This window comes from Protomyctophum bolini (genome assembly GCF_963924005.1).
Source record: "Protomyctophum bolini genome assembly, chromosome: 10".
Taxonomy (NCBI): Eukaryota; Metazoa; Chordata; class Actinopteri; order Myctophiformes; family Myctophidae; genus Protomyctophum; species Protomyctophum bolini.
The window spans coordinates 16,561,087-16,573,387 of NC_137871.1; the positions used below are offsets into that span (position 1 = coordinate 16,561,087).

Genomic DNA, 12,301 nt, shown 5'->3' on the forward strand with positions numbered 1-12,301 from the left:
TGTGCTCACTCACTCACACACACACACACACACACACACACACACACACACACACACACCGGATGACTGATGGCCTGTGGGCCACCTTGGGGCCGCCCAGCACATGTGCAGCTTTGCTTGTTGAGGGAGACATGATTGGACAGGGAGAGAGCAGTGAACGCAGTGCAGGCAGCACTACAGAGACCTAGCAATCTGTCCGGTGTCATACTGCAGTAGAATTAATGTCCATAGGGTTGTCTCACAAGCTACCAGCAACATGTATCACCAACTGATTCATTTAATTGCTGTACATAATTTGTATTGCAATTTGCAACACAGTATCAAATATGCTAATATATACTAATCTGTATATATTATTTATAATACTGTATAATTGGTTCACAAAAAAGACAACAAACAGGCAACAAGCAGAACAACAATGAGTGTTTGTATGATGTGTGCACGCAGGAAAGAGAGTTGAGGTTGTTTATTAAGTCACCATTTGTCCTGACTCCTATGCACACATGAACACACAAACACACACACACACGCACACACTATTCTGTATATATTATTTATAATACTGTATAATTGGTCAGCGAGTACAGATACTGTGTGCATACTGTACATCAGAACATTTGAGACATTTGTTTTGCTGCAATTGTTTAGTTAAAATAATCTGTGATTGTCTATTCAATTCAGTAAGCTGTGTGTTCAAATGCAGCACAAAACTCACTCAGAAAATGGAAAATGTCTCTGCCTTTGAAACATGAAATATCTGAAGTAGTTTCAGAATTAGAGACATACTGTAGGAAGAAATGTCACAAAACAGTCACTTTGATCGACTCTCCACTCCTAACTCTGTAGAGACAGTGACATGATAGAACTTAAATTAATTTAGCTCCTATGCCACACAAATGTACTTACGGGTGGCTGCAATTTGAAACTGCCCCCAGTAAAAAGTCAAAGTCCGCCCCACTTCTGTACATATTATTTATTTCGATTCTTATTCTTAACCTGTTCATATGATGTTTTTGGCATAGTACTGTATATGTTCAGAGGAATTGAATATGAAGGACGGTCAGGACCCCAATGGAAACAAGCCATAGTGTATTCTTGGGTTATAAATCCTCTTAGCAGACCGTGTATCGAATTGTACTTTCCTCTGCTTGTTCCCCTGCAAAGTATTTGATCAATCAAGTATTCAATGATAAACAGAATGTGTTGATAAATGGAGGGCATGTTTCTTCTTCTCTTCAGTGGGCCTACTGGGACTGCTCAAGTGGAGGACTCGACCTGAACTCCTCAAAGAAAACCTGGAGAAGCTCAAGCTCATTGATGGGGAGGAGGTGGTCAAGGTTAGTGTTGTGTGTGTTGCTGTAGTGTAGGCCACATTTTGCAACACATTTTGGACATCATCGTTTGTTGGCATGTCTAATTGAGGACATCATTTGTGACTAAATTTGACTGAAAGCAGGGAATCATAGCTTCCAATTGACATATTGGTTGTTCAGTTTGACCCACCAGTTTTGGAGATATGGCTTATAGAGTAATGTCTTGCATAAAACAGCAAGTTGAGAAAACAGGCTTGAAAGGTTCACTTCTGTGGTCTCTAACATTACACCTAACTTATTTCAAACATGCTCTAGTATGTGAAGAGTCTGCCTGTGCTATTAACTCATTTTGGATATAAAGAATTAATGGGTATGTATAGTTACGTCACCATGAACCAATCAATTCCAACCAGTGACATCATCAAGACATCCACCCACCAATCAGTCTTTGTCCACTTTGCTGCAGACTCCAGAGGGTGCTGCTGGTGTATGATGTTGCATTATACTGCAAGTTGGGCAGTGTGTGGATCTTGATCTACTGTTTCCAACATGGAAACTACTTCACAAACAATCAAATGTATTTTTATTAAAACAGCTTAAGTGCTCAAGACGTCTCCAGTCTTTATAATTACACCCGTAGAGGGCCCAGGACGTGTGGGGACGTCTTATAAAACCGGATCGCTAAAATCTATTTTATGACAGGGCCGTTGCTTGGCAACGCCTTGTGCAGCGATTAGCGTCAGCAGGCACACTGGAAGTGTTAACAGTACACTAAAGTATTTTTTTCTGAAAACTTTTGGTGGAAGTAATAGGCAATGCAGAAACTAAATCTTGAATAATATTGTATCTGAGTTTTTACTTCAAAATTCAAGCGTGTGTGTGTGTGTGTGTGTGTGTAGTTTCTGCAGGACACCCTGGATGCTCTGTTCAACATCATGATGGAGCACTCTCAGACTGATGACTATGATATCCTTGTCTTTGATGCCCTAGTAAGTGTGTGTGTGTGTGTGTGTGTGTGTGTGTGTGTGTGCGCGTGCTAGCGTGTGCATATCTGTGTCAGCAAATGCGTCTTCTATTATAACTGATGTCCTGTCAAGTTGTCTCTGCATGTGGTAAGTTGGTCCGCCAACAGCTCCATCTGCCTGTCTGTCCATATGTGTCTGTCCATCTTTGAAGTAAACATGCTGCTCACGCCATCTAACTCTTATCACATTATAATGATATGCCCCCCCGCCATTCTCTCTCTCTCTCTGTCTCTGTCTCTCTCTCTCTCTCTCTCTCTCTCTCTCTCTCTCTCTCACCCACCCACCTGTCATATCAGATCTACATTATAGGTCTGATTGCTGACAGGAAGTTCCAGCACTTCAGCACAGTTATGGAGGCCTACATCAAGCAGCACTTCAGCGCCACTCTGGCATACAAGTAGGTCACCTCCTCAACCGCCACCCACTTGAATCTCATTCATTTATGTATTTCGATCATCATATTGCAATCTCTACACTACGGAGCAGTGGTTCCCAAACTTGTTTTAGCTAAAATAAAGCTCATAAATTAGGCATTTGCCTGGGACTCAAACTAGTGAAAATAGCAGATCTGTACCGTGGTGTGAGCTTATTCAAATGTTTTATTGTATTTTATTGGAGTTGAAGCAGTGGCTCAGGGGTAGAGGCAGTGGCTCAGGGGTAGAGGGGCTGGTAGAGGGACTCGCTGCAAGGCTCCCAGTTCGATCCCGGGCTCTCCTAGAGTTAGTGTCCTTGAGCAAGACTCTGAACTCCTAATTGTTCCCGATGTGCAGGCCGGTCGGTGCCTTGCATGGTTTCCCCCGCCATCAGAGTATGACTGTGTGTGAATGGGTGAATGTAATGCACAATCTATGTAAAGCGCTTAGGATAAAAGCGCTATATAAATGCACCATTTACCATATAGACTAAAGATGTCATAGCCCAAATAAATATTAGAATTGCAAAGAAAGAATTGCAGAAACGATTCTCTTTAGTTTTCATCTGAAATGTACATGTGTGTGTTGAGTCTTTTAAGTGTTACCCTATACCTGACAATCCAGGTTTGTGTGGCAATGTAGAGTAGACCACACTATGGTTGCTGTGTGTCCAACTGCCACTGGAGGTCAGTATGTCAATGTGGAGCACTTGGTTAGACAGGATCGATACGCTTCTGTATTGTAGCAACAGTTCTAACAGACATGCTACCCAAGCACAGGCTCGCTCTCTCTCTCTCTCTCTCTCTCTCTCTCTCTCTCTCTCTCTCTCTCTCTCTCTCTCTCACTCTCTCTCTCTCTCTCACTATGTTAATCCACTTCAATGAGTTTGTATTGCCTCTGGAGGAAGAAAATAATAGAACTTGTTTACAGTGCCAGAGCTTCACTTCTAAAATGAAGGAATTACATTTCCCTGTCTTCATTTCTTGACGTTCCAGTGGGACTCTCCTTATTTTCCTTCATCTTCCTCTGTCTTTCACGGGATGTGGAAAATGTACTCAATGTCTTCACTTCACAAAAAAATGTAGAAACACTCAGCTTACTAACCTACATTTTCAAATAATTGTAAAAGTACCTACATTTTACTTTTCACCACTGATCTTTCATAACTGTTGGGTCTCACGTCCCTGTCTTCACTACCTCCCTCCATACTTTCATTAGCTCCTAATTTAGTCTCCCGAGCCCTCTTGTCACAGTCTTACTAGTGTGTGTGTGTGTGTGTGTGTGTGTGTGTGTGTGTGTGTGTGTGTGTGTGTGTGTGTGTGTGTGTGTGTGTATATGTGCGCGTGTGTGTGTTTGTGTGTGCGCGTGTATATAATAACGTGGACCAGGGTCGTCCCCATTGGCAGGTTTGTTTTATAACCAATGGAGCCTTTCATTATTTAGGAGGATTGCACAGTCCAGCTATAGGAGGCGAGCCCCTGGGGTCATATTGTGGGATTGCGGTTGCAAAACTCATTGTGTAATGCCGAAGCGAAACAGAAGTTCATGATACACTTTGGAACATAGAAACATTAGGAGCCACGGAATTTCTGACATATTGTTACAGTGATGGATTTTTGAAATGTTCAAATCTCTCTCTCTCTCTCTCTCTCTCTCTCTCTCTCTATCAGGAAGCTTATGCTGGTGTTGAAAAGGTATCTGGATGTATGCAGCCGAGGGGAACAGTGTGAACAAATCCTGCGTACCCTCAAAGCCCTCGAATATATCTTCAAGTTCATCGTTCGCTCCCGCATGCTGTACTCCCAGTGAGTGTTTGTACACACACACACACACACACACACACACACACACACACACACACACACACACACACACACACACACACACACACACACACACACTGCATGTGAGTGTACAGTGTTCCCACACACCAATTGCTGGGGTAATTGTCTCTTAACTGCATTGTGTGGAGAGGATGCTGATTGCTGCACTAACATAGCTAATAAGCATTGGTGATGAAGTGGCGCTTCCAAACCAAAGCTAATGACAGAGCTAGCCTGCTGAATGGGCATTCGTCTGAACAGCAGACATACAGTACACACCACCACCCTCTGCCAAGAGCTGCACCATACCATCAACAAAAAATATCACGGCAAGAGCTACTGTAGTGTGACTGTCACCAAACTGTGTATAATATTGGGCAGAGTGAGGAGGGACTCCTGCTATACTTTACTGTACCGGACGACACGTCTCCAATCTAACTTGTTGAACAAACTACAGTAATAAACTCACCAATAGTAAAAGTATTTACACACTGTAGTTGTCCCCATTGAGCATATGAGCCTATGGGCATGCTTTTCCCAAAGAAAATCTGTCTTGAATGCTGCCAGTGCCACCGCCGCCCACCCACTACACGAGTGACGGTGACGGCAAAGCCCACGTACAGTACAGTACAGTTCAGTTTTATTTTCGGAATGGTGGACATACAGTTCATACATAAACCATATTTCTATTTTTTTTTCTTTTTTTTTTCCTACATACTTCTTTTGAGTGTCTGTTGCTTATGTCCTGTCCAATATCCGAAAAATTGCTAGGGAGAAGCCGTAGGCTTGTTGGGTCCTACCCCTGGTAGGCTTGTATATATGAAAACAATCAGCCAGGAATGGATTAGTACTTAAGTTGGAGAACTACCAACAAAACAACAGAGCTCACAGCTCTGCTGTAGAAAAGCAAAAAAGATAATAATTAATTAAATACTAATATTAGCGATTACTCGACTTTTGATTTACAGTGTCGACTACCGTTTTGCTAGTCAACCACCCGAATAATCTAATTTTTGGTTAATGCCCTAGTGCTAGTATGGAAATCCGGAAACACAATGAACCACTGCTACAAAATGAAATGACATACAAGGATCAATGGGATGTTACATGTGGATGCATAAGTAAACATGCGTCCGTCCACCAATCTAGGCATTAGACAGCACACTGTCACATGTCAGGGTATCTACTGTATGATGCTGTGCTGCTTTTGCATTTGTGCATGCAATGCACATTCCCTACTCACACTATTGCTTCACTGCACCCCCGGATTGACTTTGATGCACTAGTTGCTAGCCCCTCTGTGGTATCGGCGGAACCATAAATCTCCCTCTTCTCCTAGTCTCTCTCCTCTTCCATCTCTTGCTGCAGACCATTTAAAATCTATTCTGCCACTAATGTTTTTCATTGAAATGAACCCCGGAACCACCCACCCGTAAAGAATACTCTTTTATTTAAGTACCAATATCACAATATAAACATACTCAGTTACAAGTTATGTTTTGTAATAATCAAAATCTTTAAAATAGATTTCTCAAATTACTAAAGTTGTCAAATACTGTAATAATAGTGGAGGGAGAAGTACAATATAAGTAAGTACTCACGTAAAGTAAAAGTACCTTGTCCTAATTACTTGCGCAAGCAGAGCGCGCAAGTACTGCGATCGGCATGTCTGTGTTGTCCACCGGTCAATAAGTATGTATGTATGTCTGTGTTGTCCACTGGTCAATAAGTATGTATGTATGTCTGTGTTGTCCACCGGTCAATAAGTATGTATGTATGTCTGTGTTGTCCACTGGTCAATAAGTATGTATGTATGTCTGTGTTGTCCACTGGTCAATAAGTATGTATGTATGTCTGTGTTGTCCACTGGTCAATAAGTATGTATGTATGTCTGTGTTGTCCACTGGTCAATAAGTATGTATGTATGTCTATATTATTGCAGGATCCCATGTCTTTTTTCTCCTACTGTACATGCCCCTAAAGTTTCCCCCCCCAGTATAGTTAGGTCTCCATTTGTTTAGTTTAGTTTAGTTTATTTGTTTAGTTTATTTATTTAGCACATAGTTATAAAATAAATAGACAATACATGTCAAAGAACAAAAATACTGTGCAGGGAAAGGAAGAAGCCAGCCGGCTTATTTGGAAACCTTTCCTATATGGAAGAGGTTATTAATTAAACAGATTAAAAGTTCAAGAACAATACAAAAGACTACAATTTGTCAAAGGGAGCAGCTGTTTAATAAAGACATAAAAACACACATAAAGACACAGACTGCACAAAAAGGGGAATAAGATTTGTATCATCTGCTTTCTCTCCCCTTGATTTTTACGCTGTGGCTTGTAGGGGGCAAACCTTCCCTAGAAGAGCATCAGTCTGTCTGTCTGTCTGTCAAGGAAGTAAATCCACATGATTGCAATTTCAGTTTTTTCTTTGTGACAGTTTTACGCATACGAGGGTATGCGCATGCATAAAGTGAATGGAAGATCGAGTGGCAAATCAAATAGGACTTTTCTGTTTGGAAAGATGGACATGATGATGTCACACGCATACCCTCTATTGTGAATAAATTCATAATCTCAGATCTACCGTTCCATCCAGATTTGGGAAAGGCTGAGTACAGTATGTCAATCAATCGAATAAATCCGTTATTTTTCCTAGGAGGGCAGAATAATTAATCAGCCAAGTGTCCAGACATTATGTCCGGCGAGGTGCGGCCAAGCGAGGAGACAGTTAAGTAGGTGCTCACACCAAGCAGTGCTCTGGCTGCGCTGTTGACTCAAGAGTTACATAGAGTACCAAAGTCCTGATGTCACATGCTCATCCCCTGGGTCACGGGGGTATTTTAAAACATTACAACCGTCTCTCTCATCTAAGAATTGTTTGAGAGAGGCAGGCATGCAGCGGCAGTACAATGTCAATGTATACACAACGACGATTGCACATCAAATGGGAATGGCGCCGGTCGGGAAAAATAAATAGACCAGTCATTCCCCAATAGTGTGACGACATTCCAGACCCTTCTGACCCCCCCCCTCCGGCGCCTATGGCTAGGATACGTAAATGATGTCAGACTTAAGTCTACTATACCGATAGGGTGGTAATTATTTATTATCTATTTTGAAAGTGGTTTGCAGAAATATTATCTTTTTGAAAAACTAAATGAAAAGGAAAGTGATTGGATGGCCGTGAACATGAGAACACCATTGGCTCCTTAATTAATCATTGAGTCTTTTGCAAAATGCCTAACATAAGTTTTACATTACAAGATGGGAGAAATGATGCGAGAGGCATAAAGCAGTAGTTATGACTGATTTCTGTCATTTGGATTCCATAGAAGCATGTCTTTTATGGAAGCTTGTTGCGCAGCGAAAATAGCTGATCTACAAGCAGCGTGACGCATTGAGATTTTGTACGCTATTCTTGGTTATTATTGTAAAGAGTAGAGCATTTGAAGTGGTCTAACTAGCAATACAGTATGTTCTTCCATAAAAGCTTAATGGTCTCAAAGCAAAGGTTAAAGATTCAATCTGTGATTTTCTTCACCTGGTTGGCTGTACAGTATGTACTGTATGTACGTTAATTGTTGAGGGGGGTGCCTTTCACACCGTTTCACAAATTCAGTCGTGAGATTGTATTACTCATCGACATGGATTAAAGTTAAATACAATGTCCCGCCATATCGTGGTGGCACCTTTTGACCCAACACTCTTGAACCGTAGCTTTTACAATCAATCAGATGTGTTGCTATACTTCCTATACTTCTGCTCCCTGCTGAGCAGGTGTCGTGACCAGGCTATAGAGGTCTCTACCAGGCTGTAGAGGTCTCTGAGCAGGTGCCGTGACCAGGCTATAGAGGTCTCTACCAGGCTGTAGAGGTCTCTGAGCAGGTGTCGTGACCAGGCTATAGAGGTCTCTACCAGGCTGTAGAGGTCTCTGAGCAGGTGTCGTGACCAGGCTATAGAGGTCTCTACCAGGCTGTAGAGGTCTCTGAGCAGGTGCCGTGACCAGGCTATAGAGGTCTCTACCAGGCTGTAGAGGTCTCTGAGCAGGTGTCGTGACCAGGCTATAGAGGTCTCTACCAGGCTGTAGAGGTCTCTGAGCAGGTGTCGTGACCAGGCTATAGAGGTCTCTACCAGGCTGTAGAGGTCTCTGTGCAGGTGCCGTGACCAGGCTATAGAGGTCTCTACCAGGCTGTAGAGGTCTCTGAGCAGGTGTCGTGACCAGGCTATAGAGGTCTCTACCAGGCTGTAGAGGTCTCTGAGCAGGTGCCGTGACCAGGCTGTAGAGGTCTCTACCAGGCTGTAGAGGTCTCTGAGCAGGTGCCGTGACCAGGCTATAGAGGTCTCTACCAGGCTGTAGAGGTCTCTGAGCAGGTGTCGTGACCAGGCTATAGAGGTCTCTACCAGGCTGTAGAGGTCTCTGAGCAGGTGCCGTGACCAGGCTGTAGAGGTCTCTACCAGGCTGTAGAGGTCTCTGAGCAGGTGCCGTGACCAGGCTGTAGAGGTCTCTTTCCCCTGCTGACTTCACACGTGCCTATTGTGTTCTCTGGAGTGCCCAGCCAAGCTGGAGTGGAGGATTCATATTCTAGGTCCTCTTTCCTCTTCCTTCATCCTATCTGCTCCTCCTATTGTATCTGAGTCTGTCTACAGTATTAATTTGATACTGAGCCGTGTGTGTGTGTGTGCGTGTGTGTGTTCGTGTGTGTGTGTGTGTTCGTGTGTGTGTGTGTGTGTGTGTTTGTGTGTGTGTGTGTGTGTGTGTGTGTGTGTGTGTGTGTGTGTGTGTGTGTGTGTGTGTGTGTGTGTGTGTGTGTGTGTGTGTGTGTCATATTCTACGGTCATCTCCAGGGTCACATACTTCTGCTGCGCTGGATTATGTCTTGTATTAAGCTACGTATACTGCACTGAGCACATAGGGCATCTGTGGGATCATCTGAAGTGTGTGTGTGTGTGTGTCCAGATGTGTCTGTGTCATACTCTAGGTGTTGTGATAACATAACACCTCTGACCCTGTGTGCATGTTCATACACACACACACACACACACACACACGCGCGCACACACACGCACACGCACGCACGCACGCGTGCGCATGCATACATGCACAAACAGTGGTGCACGCACACACACATACAGTACATGCAGTCAGGACTGTTAGATTAAGTAGGACAATGCATCTGTAATCATAAGTGCACTCTGGAGAGGGAGCCCTGTGATAATACTCTGTGTCACTGCCTAATCCCCCCCACATGCTGAATTCCCTGTGTGCCACATGCTAATCCCTCCCACAGCACCCATAACTCCTATTGTAATTAACAGCTGCATTGTACCAATGAGTCCCAGCCGGATTGAAAGTAGAGGGAGGACTTGTGGTGGTGATGAGAGTGAGTGGCGAGGGACGGATGCAAACGGGGGTGGAAATAGGAATGAATAGATGATGGGTGACGAGATGTACAGTATGGGTGCACGAGAATGTGATTGCGTTCATCATTTTGTCTCTACTGAATTACAAATGTACCAGCTCCAAATGTGTTCTTTTTATTCAGACCCTCATGGTATGCTTTGGGGTCTTTCTGACTGCAGTAACCTATAAACATAACAATAACGTTCCCAGTATTTCACAATTTTTGTTGTCTTTTAATGTAGACATAAGACGAAGCCATTGGAATTGATTTAGGTTGATGTATAAACTTGATGAATAATATGTTCTGCCCCCTTGATTTGCAATTACTAAAACACTAAGCAAATGCGTCTTGGACTATAAAATTATAAACACAATGGACACAAGGTAGGCGCTTCTGCTGATTATAGGAAAGAGAATAAGGAGAGATGACGCAGCCTTACTCCAAGTCCAAGGACATCTCCATGCAGGCGCGCAGCCTTAAATACCATTAAGGGACAGAGAAAGCTCCTATATTCGTCATTTTCGGGCAGCGGCTGAATTGTGGGCCGCGCTGCGGGTAAAGTCTGAGACAAAAATGGAGCCCTATGTATCCCTTATCAGTAATATAAGTCCAACAAGATGTGACAGTGATTTGCCGTTTGGCTCCCGTAATTTCTCCAGCAAGAAGGGTCATTGCCATCATAATGAGATTTCTGAAAGTACAAGTAAAGTACTGTATAACATTTCCAACCAAACTCCCTCCATTTTTGTGAACTGGTGCTTCCATAGAGATTGTCCCATTTCTGTCCATTCTTCGTCTCTTTGTACCTCCGTCCATCTCCCATTTTGTTTTATTAACATACTGTACAAAGTTGATTGAGTTTTCAAATTTGACAAATTTGACATTTGACACTTACAGTAATAGTATACATGCATGAAATAATTCTAGTATCTAATTCTACGGCATTGGTCTAAGACATGCATAAAATAATTACATTTTAGTTAAATGCAAACACTGGGACTGAAGTGAAAACCAAAACCCCTTATGGTCCTGACATACGTATAGAATGTGTCAATGACACGAGTAAAGTTATTTGAACTGTGTCAATATTCGTCTGAAGCACAATTTTTTATTTTTTTATGTTTTTTAGTTAAATTTTTATCCCACGATTTTGTAACCCAGTTTTCTTTTCACCCAGTGCCAATTGTCTAATGTAATCCTGGGCGCTACACTTCCTCTGCCAACCTGGGGGGGCAGCGGACTGACCTCATGCCTCCTTCTATGCATGAGGAGTCCAAGCTGCTTCTTTTCACCTGACAGAGGGGAATTTCCCCGGCCGGACGTAGCGCGTGGAAGAGACACGTTATTCCGACCAGTTCCTTTCCCCTCCATCAGGCGCCCCGGCTGGCCAGGGGGAGGTAGTTTTAGAGACCAGGATTACTGCATGTTTTTGTGAGGGTATCTACCCTAGGGGACACGGGGAGAACATGCAAACTCCACACTAGCACAATTATTTTTAATTTGAAACGCACTGTACTGACCCAACTGGAACGAGGTAGACATGTCACCCGATGCTCCAAAATAGAACCAAACTCTGAATGACGCATCACCATAGTTTGACGTGCCCACCTGGAGGTTGATGACGCACATGTATGTGTTGACGTGAGTCTGACACTTTCAGCACGCCAGTGTGCCTTTGTCACACAATCAGAAAATGTGATGCATTTAGTTTATATATGTAGTGTAAAAACACCCTCTTCCTATTAGACATTGTGTTGCTTCATCACTGTGATTTTGTATAATTTGATAATTTGTGTTCTGTGTGAATGTACACATGACGCAACAAATAGTTTTTAAAACTTTTTTCCCCATGACATTATCCATGAATGAAACGAGTGTTCCACCACTTCCTACAATACCACCATCCAGTTACATCATGACTGAGTCTAGGGCTACCCCCTTCACTACACCCTCCCCCCACCACTTCCTACAATACCACCATCCAGTTACATCATGACTGAGTCTAGGGCTACCTCCTTCACTACACCCTCCCCCCACCACTTCCTACAATACCACCATCCAGTTACATCATGACTGAGTCTAGGGCTACCTCCTTCACTACACCCTCCCCCCACCACTTCCTACAATACCACCATCCAGTTACATCATGACTGAGTCTAGGGCTACCTCCTTCACTACACCCTCCCCCCACCACTTCCTACAATACCACCATCCAGTTACATCATGACTGAGTCTAGGGCTACCCCCTTCACTACACCCTCCCCCCACCACTTCCTACAATACCACCATCCAGTTACATCATGACTGAGTCTAGGGCTACCT

The 12,301-nt window shown here is 43.3% G+C and overlaps 1 protein-coding gene across 2 annotated transcripts in view; it reads left to right on the forward strand.

Moving 5' to 3' along the window:
* The window catches only part of dock2 (dedicator of cytokinesis 2), a 149,181-nt gene that overhangs the window by 20,534 nt on the left and 116,346 nt on the right, over window positions 1-12,301 (forward strand). For both annotated transcript variants that reach the window (XM_080774161.1, XM_080774160.1), the window contains exons 18-21: window positions 1,240-1,337; window positions 2,213-2,302; window positions 2,635-2,735; window positions 4,422-4,556. In XM_080774161.1, coding sequence (XP_080630287.1) covers window positions 1,240-1,337; window positions 2,213-2,302; window positions 2,635-2,735; window positions 4,422-4,556 — 424 coding nt within the window. The remainder of the gene's footprint in view (window positions 1-1,239; window positions 1,338-2,212; window positions 2,303-2,634; window positions 2,736-4,421; window positions 4,557-12,301) is intronic.